Genomic DNA, 20,227 nt, shown 5'->3' on the forward strand with positions numbered 1-20,227 from the left:
GACAGTTGGGTACTTTTTCCACCTGGCTGTTTATATGTGGCTGCTATGAAACTGTCTGTCACCCACTCACCTTGATTACTCACATTTTTTTCTCTTGACCTGTGCACCTACAGTATGTTTTAAACGTGAATTTGTAGGCTAGGTTGTTGCAACCTCATGATGGGTATGGGGAAAATGTGAGTATTATGTAGTAGTCTAAACCTTTTGATGTTATATTGAGCTTGGTGAATGGAATATGAAGAACAGTTATCCAATATGCTGTAATAGAAATAAGGCCATGCTCATAAAAAAAAAGAAGTAATCGTCCTCCCTCATCTTAAATGGCACCGACTGCAACAGAGAGTATAGCCGGCTGCATAGATTCCCTTTGGCAGTAAGATACTTTCAATGGTAGGCTATTCCCGTGTGTTTTGTCAATAATTAGGCCTATTTGTGAAATAAATATGACTCATCACTCTTTATCACTAGCCTTGTTTTCTTTGATTAAAATACGAAGAGTAATAAAATGTGTGAAATCATGACTGGATATTATACTGTCACATATGATGTTTGGTACTGTTTTATTGTATGCAAATTAAATATGATAATATGTCATTTGAATATCTTTACAAACTGATATGAGCTTTACCAAATTATTGGCTTTACCACACAATCCATGTTTTTGCTATTCATTCATTAATAAATGTGGTGATTTATTTATTCTGCCTCCACTTTTCTTTCTCTCCCACTATAATTTCTTTGTTTTCTTTATTTCCTAGGTCATGAAATAGCCATGATTTAAAGTAGTGGAACCTTTTCTTATCTAGACCAATTTCAAGGGGGTTTCTAAAGCCGTTGCATATAATCGAAAAGGCTAGGTGCTGCGTGGCCTTTGCTTGAGTTGAGTGCTATCCGCGAGCAGGAAGGTTTTGAAACTGTGCGAGAACTTTCACGATCAGAAAGGGAGGAGAAAGCATGGCTTTAAACCTTACCATCAACAGCAGCAACCCTCCTTTAGGTATGCGTGGTAGTATTTTTTTATTATTTTTTTTAGCTAAAACTAAAGTAAATGGATAAGAATATTTGGCTAAAAGGAAGCTAACTTGCTAGCTTACGTTAGCATGTGCTGTCTGTAATGACCGTTTATTACATCAGGCTGGTTAGCCAGGCTTATGTTGTCGTGGCACAAATAAGCTATCCCCAGGATGAAGAAAATGTATATTTGATGTAACTAATAGATCATAGCTAGCTAGTTATTTTAATTTATCATTGCATGTTGTAACGATATGTTGTAAATGCCAGCTGAAAAAGCCACAATACAGCTGATTATTATGTAGCTAGCTATCTGGATAATGTAATTATAACATTTGCTGCATTTATCTTGCAAGGTCTCAAAGCTAGCTACCTGGCTGCATCACTTTAGTCATTTCCCCTCATGATTCAAATGTTATTTTGTATTTTACTAAGGAGAGTTGTTGTGGCTTTGCAATCACTGCACTCCATACCCCTGAACTCAAAAGCGCCATCCTGTGTGTCAGGCCGGTGTCACTGGCTGATGCAAGCGACATGAAAGAGTCATAAGGCAGCAGTGCTACGCTCTGAACCTTCTGTCTCCATAGTGTAAATTATCCTTAAGCTAGCTGGACTGTCTTTAAACTGGTTAATGCATTCGAATCATTATTTTCTATTGCACTGTACAGTGTCTTCAGAAATTATTCATACCCCTTGACGTATTTCACATTTTGTTACACGTTTAACATGTTATTAGACATTTTTGCAAATTTATTGAAAATTAAATACTAATCTAATTTACATAAGTATTCACACCCCCAAGTCAATACTTTGTAAAAGCACCTTTGGCAGCGATTACAGCTGTGAGTCTTTCTGGGTAAATCTGTAAGAGTTTTGTACATGTAGGATTGTGCAACATATGCCCATTTATTCGTAAAAAATGTTTTCAAGCTCTGACAAATTGGTTGTTGATCATTGCTAGATTACCATTTTCAGGGTTGCCATTATATTTTCAAGAAGATTTAAGTAAAAACTATAACACGGATACTCAGGAACAGTCACTGTCTTCTTGGTAAGCAACTCCAGTGTAGATTTGTTTTAGGTTATTATCCTACTGAAAGGTGAATTAATCTCCCGGTGTCTGTTGGAAAGCAGACTGAATCAGGTTTTCCTCTATGATTTAGCCTGTTCTTCGTGTCATTAAATTTTGTTTTTATCCTGAAATACTCCCCAGTCTTTAATGATTACAAGCATACCCATAACATGATGCAGCCACCACTATGCTTGAAAATATGGAGAGTGGTACTCAGTAATGTCAGTTTGGATTTTCCCCAAATTTAACTTTGTCCTGAATTCCTGAATACAAGTGCCTTGTTGCTAACAGGATTAATTTTGGGGAATATTTGTTTTCTGTACAGGCTTCCAGTCTGACAATTAGGTTAGTATTGTAGAGTAACTACAAAGTTGTTAATCCATCCTCAGTTTTCTCCTATCACAGCCATTCAACTCTGTAACTGTTTTAAAGTCACTATTGGCCTCATGAAATCCCTGAGTGGTTTTCTTCCTCTCCGGCAGCTGAGTTAGGAAGGACGCCTGTATCTTTGTAGTGACTTGGTGTACTGATACACCATCCAAAGCGTAATGCTCAGAGGGATATTCAGTGTCTGCTATTTTTTTTTTTACCCATCTACCAATAGGTATTTTGTATTTATTATGGATCCCCATTAGCTGCTGGGGCTAGTAGCTTTAAATATATTTAAAAGTCAACAGACATTTGTCTATTGGTTTTGGGTGTCATCTGTATGTGAGAACATAAAGTTGTGTGTGTTCAGTCTCTGGAGTATCACACACACAAACTTTGTATTTAGGGCTCTCTGTCAAGGAATGCATTGAATGCAGTGACAGGTGGGGTCATTCATTGTGATTCCTCTCCTGCAGGGGCGCTGTTGACAGCAGAGCATGTGAAGGGCAGCGTGAACGTGTCTGTGGAGGAGGGCAAAGACAACAAGCTCTGCGTCTCACAGTGAGTACACAACAGCCACAATGTCTAGAAATGTCAGTTTCTTAATGTTATCACGACAATGTGTCATTGAGGTGTGAAGAGCTGATAAAGGAACTGTAATAGAGCCATATTTATTTTACTGAAGCTTCTGCGCATGTGTGGATCACGTTCTGCGCATGTTTCTTTACTACTATTTCGTGCACACATTTTTGTGTTCTCACTTTCAATCGTGAATGATAATTCTTCAAGTTTTACAGGTGAAATGTTCAGTCACTTTAATGGGGCTATGCATTATGATCTTCTTGAGCTATACAGTGTTTTGAAGTAGCCTACAGTGTTGTTTTGAATGATGTACAGTGAGCCAATTATGAAGCAGACCGTGTTTTTTTATATTTATATTATGTGTATATATACGTGTGTGTGTGTGTGTGTGTGTATACAGTGGGGCAAAAAAGTATTTAGTCAGCCACCAATTGTGCAAGTTCTCCCACTTAAAAAGATGAGAGAGACCTGTAATTTTCATCATAGGTACACTTCAACTATGACAGACAAAATGAGAAAAAAAATCCAGAAAATCACATTGTAGGATTTTTAATGAATTTATTTGCAAATTATGGTGGAAAATAAGTATTTGGTCACCTACAAACAAGCACGATTTCTGGCTCTCACAGACCTGTAACTTCTTTTTTAAGAGGCTCCTCTGTCCACCACTCGTTACCTGTATTAATGGCACCTGTTTGAACTTGTTATCAGTATAAAAGACACCTGTCCACAACCTCAAACAGTCACACTCCAAACTCCACTATGGCCAAGACCAAAGAGCTGTCAAAGGACACCAGAAACAAAATTGTAGACCTGCACCAGGCTGGGAAGACTGAATCTGCAATAGGTAAGCAGCTTGGTTTGAAGAAATCAACTGTGGGAGCAATTATTAGGAAATGGAAGACATATAAGACCACTGATAATCTCCATCGATCTGGGGCTCCACGCAAGATCTCACCCTGTGGGGTCAAAATGATCACAAGAACGGTGAGCAAAAATCCCAGAACCACACGGGGGGACCTAGTGAATGACCTGCAGAGAGCTGGGACCAAAGTAACAAAGCCTACCATCAGTAACACACTATGCCGCCATGGACTCAAATCCTGCAGTGCCAGACGTGTCCCCCTGCTTAAGCCAGTACATGTCCAGACCCGTATGAAGTTTGCTAGAGAGCATTTGGATGATCCAGAAGAAGATTGGGAGAATGGCATATGGTCAGATGAAACCAAACTATAACTTTTTGGTAAAAACTCAACTCGTCGTGTTTGGAGAACAAAGAATGCTGAGTTGCATCCAAAGAACACCATACCTACTGTGAAGAATGGGGGTAGAAACATCATGCTTTGGGGTTGTTTTTCTGCAAAGGGACCAGGACGACTGATCCGTATAAATGAAAGAATGAATGGGGCCATGTATTGTGAGATTTTGAGTGAAAACCTCCTTCCATCAGCAAGGGCATTGAGAGGAAACGTAGGCTGGGTCTTTCAGCATGACAATGATCCCAAACACACCGCCCGGGCAACGAAGGAGTGGCTTCGTAAGAAGCATTTCAAGGTCCTGGAGTGGCCTAGCCAGTCTCCAGATCTCAACCCCATAGAAAATCTTTGGAGGGAGTTGAAAGTCTGTGTTTCCCAGCAACAGCCCCAAAACATCACTGCTCTAGAGGAGATCTGCATGGAGGAATGGGCCAAAATACCAGCAACAGTGTGTGTGAACCTTGTGAAGACTTACAGAAAACGTTTGACCTCTGTCATTGCCAACAAAGGGTATATAACAAAGTATTGAGAAACTTTTGTTATTGACCAAATACTTATTTTCCACCATAATTTGCAAATAAATTCATAAAAATCCTACAATGTGATTTTCTGGATTTTTCCAGAAAAAAAAAAAAAAGATAAACTTCAACTGTCATAGTTGAAGTGTACCTATGATGAAAATTACAGGCCTCCCTCATCTTTTTAAGTGGGAGAACTTGCACAATTGATGGCTGACGAAATACAATTTTGCCCCACTGTATATACGTGTGTGTGTGTGTGTGTGTATATGTACGTGTGTGTATGTTTATATTAGAGGTCGACCGATTTATGATTTTTCAACGCCGATACAATTTTTTTTGTTTTTTTGTAATAATGACAATTACAACAATACTGAATGAACATTGAACACTTTTATTTTAACTTAATATAATACATCAATAAAATCAATTTAGCCTCAAATATATAATGAAACATGTTCAATTTGGTTTGAATAATGCAAAAACAAAGTGTTGGAGATGAAAGTAAAAGTGCAATATGTGCCGTGTAAGAAAGCTAACGTTTAAATTCCTTGCTCAGAACATGAGAACATATGAAAGCTGGTGGTTCCTTTTAACATGAGTCTTCAATATTCCCAGGTAAGAAGTTTTAGGCTGCGGTTATTATAGGAATTATAGGACTATTTCCCTCTATACCATTTGTATTTCATTAACCTTTGACTATTGGATGTTCTTATAGGCACTTTAGTATTGCCAGTGTAACAGTATAGCTTCAGTCCCTCTCCTCGCTCCTCCCTGGGCTCGAACCAGGAACACAACAACAACAGCCACCCTCGAAGCAGCGTTACCCATGCCGAGCAAGGGGAACAACCACTCCAAGTCTCAGAGCGAGTGACGTTTGAAACGCTACCCCGCTAACTAGCTAGCCATTTCACATCGGTTACACCAGCCTCATCTCGGGAGTTGATAGGCTTGAAGTCATAAACAGCGCAATGCTTGAAGCACAACGAAGAGCTGCTGGCAAAATGCACAAAAGTGCTGTTTGAATGAATGCTTACGAGCCTGCTGCTGCCTACCACCGCTCAGTCAGATGCTTGTATGCTCAGTCAGGACACGCTAGATAAACTAGTAATATCATCAACCATGTGTTGTTAACTAGTGATTATGATTGATTGATTGATTGTTTTTTATAAGATAACTTTAATGCTAGCTAGAAACTTACCTTGGCTTACTGCATTCGCTTAACAGGCAGTCTCCTTGTGGAGTGCAACGAGAGGCAGGTGGTTATTGTGTTGGACTAGTTTAACTGTAAGGTTGCAAGATTGGATCCCCCGGGTGGACAAGGTGAAAATCTGTCGTTCTGCCCCTGAACGAGGCAGTTAACCCACCATTCCTAGGCCGTCATTGAAAATAAGAATGTGTTCTTAACTGACTTGCCTAGTTAAATAAAACATTTTTTATTTTTTTATCTGTGTCCAAAAATACCAATTTCCGATTGTTATGAAAACTTGAAATCGGCCCTAATTAATCAGCCATTCCAATTAATTGGTCGACCGACTAGTATATGTGTGTATGTGTATATATATATATATTATACGCGTGTATATGTGTATATTAGAGGTTGACCGATTAATCAGAATGGCCGATTCCAGGTTTTCATAACAATCGGAAATCGGTATTTTTGGACTTTTTTTGTATTTTAATTTTTGACAGTTTTTTTTACACCTTTTTATTTAATCTTTATTTAACTAGGCAAGTCAGTTAAGAACACATTCTTATTTTCAATGACGGCCTAGGAATGGTGGGTTAACTGCCTCGTTCAGGGGCAGAACGACAGATTTTCACCTTGTCAGCTCGGGGGATTTAATCTTGCAACCTTACAGTTAACTAGTCCAACGCAATAACGACTGTTGCACTCCACAAGGAGACTGCCTGTTGCGCGAATGCAGTAAGCCAAGGTAAGTTGCTAGCAAGCATTAAACTTATCTTATACAAAACAATCAATCATAATCACTAGTAAACTACACATGGTTTATGTTACTAGATGTTATCTAGCGTTTCCTGCGTTGCGTATAATCTGACTGAGCATACAAGTATCTAAGTATCTGACTGAGCGGTGGTAGGCAGAAGCAGGCTCGTAAACATTAATTCAAACAGCACTTTTTGCGTTTTGCCACAGCTCTTCGTTGTGCGTCAAGCATTGCGCTGTTTATGACTTCAAGCCTATCAACTCCCGAGATGAGGCTGGTGTAACCGAAGTGAAATGGCTAGCTAGTTAGCGCGCTCTAATAGCGTTTCAAACGTCACTTGCTCTGAGCCCTGGGGTGGTTGTTTCCCTTGCTCTGCATGGGTAACGCTCCTTTGAGGGTGGCTGTTGTTGTTGTGCTCCTGGTTTGAGCCCAGGGAGGAGCGAGGAGAGGCACTGAAGCTATATACTGTTACACTGGCAATACTAAAGTGCCTAGAAGAACATCTAAAAGTCAAAGGTTAATGAAATACAAATGGTATAGAGGGAAATTGTCCTATAATTCCTAGAATAACTGCAGCCTAAAACTTCTTACCTGGGAATATTGAAGACTCATGTTAAAAGCAACCACCAGCTTTCATATGTTCTCATGTTCTGAGCAAGGAACTTAAATGTTAGCTTTCTTACATTGCACATATTGCACTTTTCTTCTCCAAAACTTTGTTTTTGCATTATTTAAACCAAATTGAACATGTTTCATTATTTATTTGAGGCTACATTGATTTTATTGATGTATTATATTAAGTTCAAATAAGTGTTCATTCAGTATTGATGTAATTGTCATTATTACAAAAACATTTTTTTTTTAAATCGCCTGATTTAATTATCGGCCTTTTTGGTCCTCCAATAATCGATATCGCCGTTTAAAAATCATAATCGGTCGACCTCTAGTGTGTGTATGTGTATATACGTATGTATGTGTATGAGAAAGAGAGATATGCGGTGGCGTTTTTGTCTTACAGTAACGTTATGCTATTTTATAGTTGGATTTGTTATGGAGAATACTGTCATTATGTGGTCTTGCAGACATTGATTGGGTTTTGACCTAACTTTAAACTAGCACTATTTGCCAGAGTAGCCTGTTCTCTATGAGTGGAGCAGAGACTGTGTAAAGTAGAGAATAAACACATGTGCACAACGTGATCCGCATATGCACACAAGCTTCAGGATCTTTAGTTCAGCCAGATAAGAGTTCAGTCTGCAGCCACGCTGTAGAAAGTGTTTTATAAGGCTTAGCCTTTGCAACGATCAAGTGTGTTGTCTGTGGTGTTTCTCCCCATCTCGCTCCCTTAGGTCAGTGCAGTTCAGCGATTTGAACTCCATCACGCGCTACCTTGCCCGCCTGGCTCCCAGTCTGGGCCTGTACGGCTCCAACATGCTGGAACAAACTGAGGTGAGACTAGCACTGACCCCAACGCTTGGACGTACCCAAAATTTACCCTGCATTATTAGCTTGAGCTACTGAATGGAAAACCTGAAGGGCAGAAGTAGTCCAGAGGCTGCATTCAATTCACTCAGCAAATCAACAGCTATTTAATCAATTTAAGGGACATAACATTCAAATCACAATTTGTCAGATGTTTTCTGTCCTCAAATGGCACACGGTCGCATGGTGCACATTCCGAAATGCCATGAATGCTTACAGTGCTTTCGGAAAGTATTCAGACCCTTTCCCCATTTTGTAACATTACAGCCTTATTCTAAAATGGATTAAATAAATACAAATCTTCTTCACAATATCTGATAATGACAAAGCAAAAACAGTTTTTTAGACATTTTTTGCAAATTTATTAAAAATGAAAACAGATACCTTATGTACATAGGTATTCAGACCCTCTGCTATTAGACTCGAAATTGAGCTCAGGTGCATTCTGTTTCCATTTAATATCCTTGAGATTTTTCTACAACTTGATTGGAGTTTGGAGGAAACCTGGCACTATCCCTATGGTGAAGCATGGTAGTGGCAGCATCATGCTGTGGGGATGTTTTTCAGCGGCAGGGACCTGGAGACTAGTCATAGATCGATGAAAAGATGAACAGAGCAAAGTAGAGATCCTGTATGAAAACCTGCTCCAGAGTGCTCAGGACCTCCGACTGGGGGTGAAGGTTCACCTTCAAACAGGACAACGGACCCTAAACACACAGCCTAGACAACCCAGGAGTAGCCTCGGGACAAGTCTGACTGTCCTTGAGTGGCCCAGGACTTGAACCTGATCGAACATCTCTGGAGAGACCTGGGAAAAAAATCTGCCTGACAGATCTTGAGAGGATCTGCAGAAAATAATGGGAGAAACTACTCAAATACAGGGGTGCCGAGCTTGTAGCGTCATACCTAAGAACACTCGGGGCTGTAATCGCTACAAATGGGGCTTTAACAAAGTACTGACTAAATGGTCTGAATATTTGTGTAAATGTGAGAGTTTATTTTTTTAAACCTCTTAGAGCTACTACCCCCTACTTTTTAAAATTTCTGCCTGAAGACATACCCAAATCTAACTGCCTGTAGCTTAGGCACAGAACCAAGGATATGCATATTCTTGGTACCATTTGAAAGAGAACACTGAAGTTTGTGTAAATGTGAATTGAATGTAGGAGAATATAACACTGGTTATAGATAATACAATGAAAAAAAAACATTTTTTAAAAAATTGTTGTATCATCTTTAAAATGAACAGGATAAAACACATTCAGATAGGATGATGGGGACAATTTCAGTGAAAAATAAGAGGGCAACAGCACTAAGTTTCAGAATGATAACTTCCAAAATGAGTGTGCTACATGACATTTATCATGAAGTCACCCAGGTGTCCCACACAAGTAGCCCAAATGTACCCAAGTGGCCAAATTGGTGAAGTTATACATTTTAAATGGAATAACCCCCCCCCCCCCCCCAAAAAAATGAAGAAAAAAACATGAAGAAAAACATATATACATTTACAAAATAACACTTTCAATATCTGGAAGACCCTCAGTCCTCTACACAATATTATGCTGCTGATGCCATGCGCAATATATTGGCGCAAAAAAGTATTTAGTCAGCCACCAATTGTGCAAGTTCTCCCACTTAAAAAGATGAGAGGCCTGTAATTTTCATCATAGGTACACTTCAACTATGACAGACAAAATGAGAAAAAAAAATCCCAGTACCACACGGGGGGACCTAGTGAATGACCTGCAGAGAGCTGGGACCAAAGTAACAAAGCCTACCATCAGTAACACACTACGCCGCCATGGACTTAAATCCGTGTCCCCTGTGTCCCCCTGCTTAAGCCAGTACATGTCCAGGCCCGTCTGAAGTTTGCTAGAGAGCATTTGGATGATCCAGAAGAAGATTGGGAGAATGTCATATGGTCAGATGAAACCAAAATAGAACGTTTTGGTAAAAACTCAACTTGTCGTGTTTGGAGGACAAAGAATGCTGAGTTACATCCAAAGAACACCATACCTACTGTGAAGCATGGGGGTGGAAACATCATGCTTTGGGGCTGTTTTTCTGCAAAGGGACCAGGACGACTGATCCGTGTAAAGGAAAGAATGAATGGGGCCATGTATCGTGAGATTTTGAGTGAAACCTCCTTCCATCAGCAAGGGCATTGAAGATGAAACGTGGCTGGGTCTTTCAGCATGACAATGATCTCAAACACACCGCCTGGCAACGAAGGAGTGGCTTCGTAAGAAGCATTTCAAGGTCCTGGAGTGGCCTAGCCAGTCTCCAGATCTCAACCCCATAGAAAATCTTTGGAGGGAGTTGAAAGTCCGTGTTGCCCAGCAACAGCCCCAAAACATCACTGCTGTAGAGGAGATCTGCATGGAGGAATGGGCCAAAATACCAGCAACAGTGTGTGAAAACCTTGTGAAGACTTACAGAAAATGTTTGACCTCTGTCATTGCCAACAAAGGGTATATAACAAAGTATTGAGAAACTTTTGTTATTGACCAAATACTTATTTTCCACCATAATTTGCAAATAAATTCATTAAAAATCCTACAATGTGATTTTCTTGATTTTTTTTCTCATTTTGTCTGTCATAGTTGAAGTGTACCTATGATGAAAATTACAGGCCTCTCATTTTTTAAGTGGGAGAACTTGCACAATTGGTGGCTGACTAAATACTTTTTTTCCCCCACTGTAGCACATCCATGCCTGCAGAAATACATTTGGGCAGATGAACACAGCTTGTGGCAGGAGCTGGATGAACAAGCTTCATTGGGGGATGGATACCTTGGCACTGGGGGCTCCCATTCAGAGTCGATGTCTCTGTGAAAGAAAATGTTCAGTTAGAATAGTTTCACATATGAGCCCTGTATCAACAGGTATAATAAACATATATATATATATATATATATATATATATATATATATATATATATATATATATATAGTGCCTTGCGAAAGTATTCGGCCCCCTTGAACTTTGCGACCTTTTGCCACATTTCAGGCTTCAAACATAAAGATATAAAACTGTATTTTTTTGTGAAGAATCAACAACAAGTGGGACACAATCATGAAGTGGAACGACATTTATTGGATTTATCGGAAACTTTTTTAACAAATCAAAAACTGAAAAATTGGGCGTGCAAAATTATTCAGCCCCCTTAAGTTAATACTTTGTAGCGCCACCTTTTGCTGCGATTACAGCTGTAAGTCGCTTGGGGTATGTCTATCAGTTTTGCACATCGAGAGACTGACATTTTTTCCCATTCCTCCTTGCAAAACAGCTCGAGCTCAGTGAGGTTGGATGGAGAGCATTTGTGAACAGCAGTTTTCAGTTCTTTCCACAGATTCTCAATTGGATTCAGGTCTGGACTTTGACTTGGCCATTCTAACACCTGGATATGTTTATTTTTGAACCATTCCATTGTAGATTTTGCTTTATGTTTTGCATCATTGTCTTGTTGGAAGACAAATCTCCGTCCCAGTCTCAGGTCTTTTGCAGACTCCATCAGGTTTTCTTCCAGAATGGTCCTGTATTTGGCTCCATCCATCTTCCCATCAATTTTAACCATCTTCCCTGTCCCTGCTGAAGAAAAGCAGGCCCAAACCATGATGCTGCCACCACCATGTTTGACAGTGGGGATGGTGTGTTCAGCTGTGTTGCTTTTACGCCAAACATAACGTTTTGCATTGTTGCCAAAAAGTTTAATTTTGGTTTCATCTGTCCAGAGCACCTTCTTCCACATGTGTGGTGTGTCTCCCAGGTGGCTTGTGGCAAACTTTAAACGACACTTTTTATGGATATCTTTAAGAAATGGCTTTCTTCTTGCCACTCATCCATAAAGGCCAGATTTGTGCAATATACGACTGATTGTTGTCCTATGGACAGAGTCTCCCACCTCAGCTGTAGATCTCTGCAGTTCATCCAGAGTGATCATGGGCCTCTTGGCTGCATCTCTGATCAGTCTTCTCCTTGTATGAGCTGAAAGTTTAGAGGGACGGCCAGGTCTTGGTAGATTTGCAGTGGTCTGATACTCCTTCCATTTCAATATTATCGCTTGCACAGTGCTCCCTGGGATGTTTAAAGCTTGGGAAATCTTTTTGTATCCAAATCCGGCTTTAAACTTCTTCACAACAGTAGCTTGGACCTGCCTGGTGTGTTCCTTGTTCTTCATGATGCTCTCTGCGCTTTTAACGGACCTCTGAGACTATCACAGTGCAGGTGCATTTATACGGAGACTTGATTACACACAGGTGGATTGTATTTATCATCATTAGTCATTTAGGTCAACATTGGATCATTCAGAGATCCTCACTGAACTTCTGGAGAGAGTTTGCTGCACTGAAAGTAAAGGGGCTGAATAATTTTGCACGCCCAATTTTTCAGTTTTTGATTTGTTAAAAAAGTTTGAAATATCCAATGAATGTCGTTCCACTTAATGATTGTGTCCCACTTGTTGTTGATTCTTCACAAAAAAATACAGTTTTATATCTTTATGTTTGAAGCCTGAAATGTGGCAAAAGTTCGCAAAGTTCAAGGGGGCCGAATACTTTCGCAAGGCACTGTATATGAGTACAGGGAACATAAGGTTGAATATATTATTATAGACCTGCTAGATATACTGTCTCATTTATATTATGACATTTCAGCTAGATCTAATGTCTCTATTATACACTGCTCAAAAAAATAAAGAACACTTTATGTAACTCCAAGTCAATCACACTTCTGTGAAATCAAACTGTCCACTTCAGCAACACTGATTGACAATACATTTCACATGCTCTTGTGCAAATGGAATAGACTACAAGGTGGAAAGTATAGGCAATTAGCAAGACACCCCCAATAAAGGAGTGGTTTTGCAGGTGGTACCACAGACCACTTCTCAGTTTCTATGCTTCCTGGCTGATGTTTTGGTCACTTTTGAATGCTGGCGGTGCTTTCACTCTAGTGGTAGCATGAGACAGAGTCTACAACCCACACAAGTGGCTCAGATAGGGCAGCTCATCCAGGATGGCAAAAAAATGCGAGCTGTGGCAAGAAGGTTTACTGTGTCTGTCAGCGTAGTGTCCAGAGCATGGAGGCGCAACCAGGGGACAGGCCAGTACATCAAGAGATGTGGAGGAGGCCGTTGGAGGGCAAACCCCCCAGCAGCAGGACCGCTACCTCCGCCTTTGTGCAAGGAGGAGCACTGCCAGAGCCCTGCAAAATGACCTCCAGAAGACCACAAATGTGCATGTGTCTGCTCAAACGTTCAGAAACAGACTCCATGAGGGTGGTATGAGGGCCCGACGTCCACAGGTGGGGATTGTGCTTACAGCCCAACACCGTGCAGGACGTTTGGCATTTGCCAGGGAACACCAAGATTGGCAAATTCGCCACTGGCGCCCTGTGCTCTTTACAGATGAAAGCAGGTTCACACTGAACACATGTGACAGACGTGACAGTCTGGAGACGCTGTGGAGAACGTTCTGCTTCCTGCAACATCCTCCAGCATGACCGGTTTGGCGGTGGGTCAGTCATGGTGTGGGGTGGCATTTCTTTGGGGGGCCGCACAGCCCTCCATGTGCTCGCCAGACGTAGCCTGACTGCCATTAGGTACCGAGATGAGATCCTCAGACCCCTTGTGAGACCATATGCTGGTGCGGTTGGCTCTGGGTTCCTCCTAATGCAAGACAATGCTAGACCTCATGTGGCTGGAGTGTGTCAGCAGTTCCTGCAAGAGGAAGGCATTGATGCTATGGACTGACCCGCCCGTTCCCCAGACCTGAATCCAATTGAGCACATCTGGGACATCATGTCTCGCTCCATCCACAGACTGTCCAGGAGTTGGCGGATGCTTTAGTCCAGGTCTGGGAGGAGATCCCTCAGGAGACCATCCGCCACCTCATCAGGAGCATGCCCAGGCGTTGTAGGGAGGTCATACAGGCACGTGGAGGCCACATACACTACTGAGCCTCATTTTGACTTGTTTTAAGGACATTACATCAAAGTTGGATCAGCCTGTAGTGTGGTTTTCCACTTTAATTTTTAGTGTGACTCCAAATCCAGACCTCCATGGGTTGATACATTTGATTTCCATTGATCATTTTTGTGATTTTTTTTGTCATCACATTCAACTATGTAAAGAAAAAAGTATTTAATAAGAATATTTCATTCATTCAGATCTAGGATGTGTTATTTTAGTGTTCCCTTTATTTTTTTGAGCAGTGTATTATGACAGACCAGCTAGATCTACTGTCTTTATTATATTACAACAGACCAGCTGTATCTACTGTCTCCATTTCACTTTGGCCATTGTTGTGGGCCTGCCCTCCCCTCAACAGCCTCATAGGCTATTTCATTTCACAAATAATATTTTATATTATTAATTTCAAACAACGGCATTAGCATGAGAAGAACTTACCAGTCCAAAACTGTCCTCTCCATTCAAAAAATATTCCTCCATTTGGGATTCGCTAAATGAATCGTCCTCGGATCAATTTCTTCTAAAATTGTGTGTACATCTGTATATCTAGACTTAAATTGAGCTTTTCCTGACTTAGTCGCCATACTGATTGATATATAAACAGCTGAATATGCGCTTTACCAAAACAATGCTGTGCGCAACATGCGTTGCTCCTTCCGGTATGAATCGTCAATGGCGAATGAACCTCTTTACGCCGGAGTTTCCTACATGGGTTGGTCTTCCAACACATAAACATGACATATTGCCGTTTACCTCAGCTCATTGGCTATCTACCCAGCTAGATTTCAAGACGATCAGTGGTCATTGGGTTAAAATACAGTCAATCAATGAAACAGCTGGCAAATCATTGGACAATGATGTCATTACTTGTTGTCTTCAAATCGCTTTCTTTCAGTCAATACGTCCCGCGAAATGGCCCATCAGGTTTGGTTGTTACAAACAAACCAATTGATTGCAATGAAACCAAACATGACTGGAAAATCACGTTTTGTGTGTGTATTTACCTCGAATGTGTCGGCGAAAATGGAATGAGACGGAATTCACGACACAAGCGGCTCACAAAATGTTTCGTGTTAGGCTATAAACATTTATTTTATCAAACAAAAGACCATTCATTGTGTAACAATGAGCATTGGGATTGCAAACAGAGGAAGATCGTCAAAGGTAAACAATTTATTTTATTGCAGTTTGATTTTATTACTCCTGTGCTGGTTGAAATAGTTGTTTTTATGGGGCTCTATCCTCAGATAATCGCATCGTATTCTTTCGCAGTAAATCCTATTTTAAATCTGACAACGCAGTTGGATTAGCAAGATTCTAGGCTTTTGAAACATGTGAGACACTTGTATTTTCATGAGTGTTTAATATGACTATTTATGTAGCGATCACCGTATGCTGTCGAATTTCATCCCGCTACCGGGTTCCGTGCGCAGAGAGGTTAATACATTTGCTAAAAAAAAATCTAAAAACCTGTTTTTGGTTTGTCATAATGGGGTATTATGAGTCGATCAATGAGGGGAAAACAATTTAATACATTTTAGAAGAAGGCTGTAACGTAACAAAATGTGGAAAAAGTCAAGGGGTCTGAATGCTTTCCAAATGCACTGTACATTATTTTCAGTCTGAATGCAAGATTATCTATGCCCACCCCATTCTTCTTCCTCTGTCCCTCACTGCTTGTGTGCCTCTCTATTTTTCTTCCCAGGTGGACCACTGGCTGGAGTTCAGTGCACAACGTGTGTGTGGCCAGTCTGGCCTGGCTGCAGCCCTGGGTGAACTGGACAAGGCTCTGGAGCTGCGCACTTTTCTCGTGGGCCACAGCTTGACCCTGGCCGACATCTGTGTGTGGGCCGCGCTCAAAGGTCAGTGTTTCTCCCACCATATCTTATGCCAGGGGAACTCAACTGATACCTTACGAGGTCTGGAACCTGCTGGTTTTATGTTCGACCTAATAAATAATTGAGCACACCTGGTGTCCCAAGTGTAAATCAGTCCCTGATTTAGAGGGGAACGATGAAGTGGAACTGGCTTCGAGGTCTAGAATTGAGTTTGAGGGTCTTAGGTAGTTTTGGCCTCCCCACTGGGCTTCTGTTGGTTTCAATTTAATGCGTTGATGTTTTCAGCACTGAATGCTACTTTGTATACCTTCTCTTGTATGTCCTGTCATAAAAATACATCTTGGGGAAAACTTGGCGCTTGTCTTGTTCAACTGATGAAATAGTCTTTTAACACTAAACTTGAAGATGGATGGGGTAGATGCAGCCATGTTGCCTAGGCTTCTACAGTCTTGTAACCCAGATTCAAACAGAGTCCCGCACACTCACACATTCTACTGCCCATCAGGACCTCTCTCCCTCTCTCATCTGTGTATAGGTAGTAGCGAGTGGCAGTCGATGCAGACACAAGCTGGGGCCTTCTCCCATGTGGCTCGCTGGTTCGCCTTCCTTGGCTCCCAGGTGCCCTTCACCGCCGTGGGCCACAAGTACACCAACAGCAAGGCCCCCTCACGCAATTTCAATGTAAGTAACACAACTGCCAATGGTCAACTCGCTGAATGTCTCCTCCTTCCATTGAAAATACAAGATTCTGAAAATACAAAATTCTGGTTGTTTTGTGCCACAAGTAGTGAGCTATGTGAATACACTGTTAAGAGTGGAGTCCTAATTTGAGATCTGCACACTTAACGCAAATGTTCACTTAAATCAAGCATTACTGCATTCTAATATCCCCTTGACTGTATCCTCCTCTCTATGTCCCTGTTCTCAGTCTGAGAAGGAGAAGCAGCAGGATTTGGGGAAGTTTGTGGAGCTGCCAGGAGCCGAGATGGGCAAGGTGGTGGTCCGCTTCCCCCCTGAGGCCAGCGGGTAAGGGGCAACTTCCCAAAGCAACAGTGATGTTCATTAGGAAAAACAGATATTTTGTACATGTCTCTTTTTCTCAGGTACCTGCACATTGGCCATGCCAAGGCTGCCCTGCTCAACCAGCACTATCAGGTGACCTTCAAGGGCAAGCTCATCATGCGCTTTGACGACACCAACCCTGAGAAGGAAAAGGAGGACTTTGAGAAGGTATCTCCCACACTTCAATCTTCTGAATTCATGTATAAACAATCCTGTGTGGAAACTGAGAATAGGCTACACGTTAAAGAATATAAGACATTTTAGGAGAGAGAATGCTTTTATGTTCTACTATTGCCTGGAAGCATTATGTAAAAGCTGAATTACTTGATACTTGTAAAAAAAAAAAAAAAAAAGGGAAATTATTGAATGTCTGGCCTACTAAAACAACCACAAGTATAAAATGGTCGGGATGAAACTGCAGAAAAGGGATCTAGCCAAATAATTTTCCTTTGTGTCTGTCTCAGGTGATCCTGGAGGACGTGGCCATGCTGCAGATCAAGCCAGACCAGTTCACCTACACCAGCGACCACTTTCCCCGCATCCAGGGCATGGCGGAGCAGCTGCTGAGGGAGGGCAAGGCCTACATCGATGACACACCCCCAGAGCAGATGAAGGCAGAGAGGGAGCAGCGCACAGAGTCAAGCCACCGCAGCAACTGTAAGGGCAATATGAGTGGTGCGATAGCTGAAAACTTGTCCCCTTGTCCATTGGTGCCGTTTCAGATGAGGAAGGACGCACATTTTTTTCATGAGCATGGCCTTATTTCTATTACAGCATATTGGATGACTGTCATTCATATTCCATTCACAAAGTTCAATGTAACATCGATAGGTTTAGGCAACTACATAATACTCGAATTTGCCCTATACCCATCATGTTGCTACAACCTAGCCTATGAATGCAAGTTGACAACGTACAGTGCCTTGCGAAAGTATTCGGCCCCCTTGAACTTTGCGACCTTTTGCCACATTTCAGGCTTCAAACATAAAGATATAAAACTGTATTTTTTTTGTGAAGAATCAACAACAAGTGGGACACAATCATGAAGTGGAACGACATTTATTGGATATTTCAAACTTTTTTAACAAATCAAAAACTGAAAAATTGGGCGTGCAAAATTATTCAGTCCCCTTAAGTTAATACTTTGTAGCGCCACCTTTTGCTGCGATTACAGCTGTAAGTCGCTTGGGGTATGTCTCTATCAGTTTTGCACATCGAGAGACTGAAATTTTTTCCCATTCCTCCTTGCAAAACAGCTCGAGCTCAGTGAGGTTGGATGGAGAGCATTTGTGAACAGCAGTTTTCAGTTCTTTCCACAGATTCTCGATTGGATTCAGGTCTGGACTTTGACTTGGCCATTCTAACACCTGGATATGTTTATTTTTGAACCATTCCATTGTAGATTTTGCTTTATGTTTTGGATCATTGTCTTGTTGGAAGACAAATCTCTGTCCCAGTCTCAGGTCTTTTGCAGACTCCATCAGGTTTTCTTCCAGAATGGTCCTGTATTTGGCTCCATCCATCTTCCCATCAATTTTAACCATCTTCCCTGTCCCTGCTGAAGAAAAGCAGGCCCAAACCATGATGCTGCCACCACCATGTTTGACAGTGGGGATGGTGTGTTCAGGGTGATGAGCTGTGTTGCTTTTACGCCAAACATAACGTTTTGCATTGTTGCCAAAAAGTTCAATTTTGGTTTCATCTGACCAGAGCACCTTCTTCCACATGTGTGGTGTGTCTCCCAGGTGGCTTGTGGCAAACTTTAAACGACACTTTTTATGGATATCTTTAAGAAATGGCTTTCTTCTTGCCACTCATCCATAAAGGCCAGATTTGTGCAATATACGACTGATTGTTGTCCTATGGACAGAGTCTCCCACCTCAGCTGTAGATCTCTGCAGTTCATCCAGAGTGATCATGGGCCTCTTGGCTGCATCTCTGATCAGTCTTCTCCTTGTATGAGCTGAAAGTTTAGAGGGACGGCCAGGTCTTGGTAGATTTGCAGTGGTCTTATACTCCTTCCATTTCAATATTATCGCTTGCACAGTGCTCCTTGGGATGTTTAAAGCTTGGGAAATCTTTTTGTATCCAAATCCGTCTTTAAACTTCTTCACAACAGTATCTCGGACCTGCCTGGTGTGTTCCTTGTTCTTCATGATGCTCTCTGCGCTTTTAACGGACCTCTGAGACTATCACAGTGCAGGTGCATTTATACGGAGACTTGATCACACACAGGTGGATTGTATTTATCATCATTAGTCATTTAGGTCAACATTGGATCATTCAGAGATCCTCACTGAACATCTGGAGAGAGTTTGCTGCACTGAAAGTAAAGGGGCTGAATAATTTTGCACGCCCAATTTTTCAGTTTTTGATTTGTTAAAAAAGTTTGAAATATCCAATAAATGAAAGTTTTATATCTTTATGTTTGAAGCCTGAAATGTGGCAAAAGGTCGCAAAGTTCAAGGGGGCCGAATACTTTCGCAAGGCTCACAAGTCGAGAGAGAAATTTGAGGTGACATACATTGGCACCTTCAATACCGCCTTGCACACGCTTGCCTGCAACTAGCTCATCTGTGGTATAATCATTAGTCCAACAGTTGCAAACAAATTTTATTGGACAAATTCTGGTATGTTTATCCCCGTTTCGTTCGCTTCCATTTTAAGAAAAAAAAAATTCAACAGAATCGGTGGCATGAATAGGAACAACCCTGATCGTACATAAACACAGTTCACTTTCATAGGAGCCACATTGTATACCTTCTCCCATCTATGCACTCTCCTCCTCTCACCTTTTCCCTTCGCTTGTGGACTTCAATGCAAAACACATAAGCTATGTGTGACTAGGTGAAAACCTTTCCAAGCCAAACCATATCATAACCTCTACACACAGCCTACATCGTTGTCCCTATATCAGCTAAAGTAACCTATATCAGCTAAAGTAACGTTGTAGTCAACATAGCTAATAGAACTAATGCGTTAGTAAACCTGCTACAATCATGCAGTACAGTAAGCAGTTTAGCAGTTATACCAGTGAAAGTGAAAAAAATACTAAATATCTCTTGCTTCTCCTTAATTTGTTGAAAACTGTTAAACTACTGTCTTTCTCTCTC

The 20,227-nt window shown here is 41.2% G+C and overlaps 1 protein-coding gene across 1 annotated transcript in view; it reads left to right on the forward strand.

Annotated features, from left to right (window-relative positions):
• Positions 1-809: 809 nt before the first annotated feature.
• The window catches only part of LOC139383347 (glutamyl-prolyl-tRNA synthetase 1), a 94,334-nt gene continuing 74,916 nt past the window's right edge, over positions 810-20,227 (forward strand). The window contains exons 1-8 of the mRNA XM_071127852.1: positions 810-997; positions 2,929-3,013; positions 8,107-8,206; positions 15,920-16,076; positions 16,588-16,733; positions 16,981-17,078; positions 17,156-17,282; positions 17,579-17,771. Of these exons, the coding sequence (XP_070983953.1) occupies positions 955-997; positions 2,929-3,013; positions 8,107-8,206; positions 15,920-16,076; positions 16,588-16,733; positions 16,981-17,078; positions 17,156-17,282; positions 17,579-17,771 (949 nt within the window). The 5' untranslated portion in view covers positions 810-954. The remainder of the gene's footprint in view (positions 998-2,928; positions 3,014-8,106; positions 8,207-15,919; positions 16,077-16,587; positions 16,734-16,980; positions 17,079-17,155; positions 17,283-17,578; positions 17,772-20,227) is intronic.

The sequence above is a fragment of the Oncorhynchus clarkii genome, chromosome 25 (genome assembly GCF_045791955.1).
Source record: "Oncorhynchus clarkii lewisi isolate Uvic-CL-2024 chromosome 25, UVic_Ocla_1.0, whole genome shotgun sequence".
In the NCBI taxonomy this organism is placed as follows: domain Eukaryota; kingdom Metazoa; phylum Chordata; class Actinopteri; order Salmoniformes; family Salmonidae; genus Oncorhynchus; species Oncorhynchus clarkii.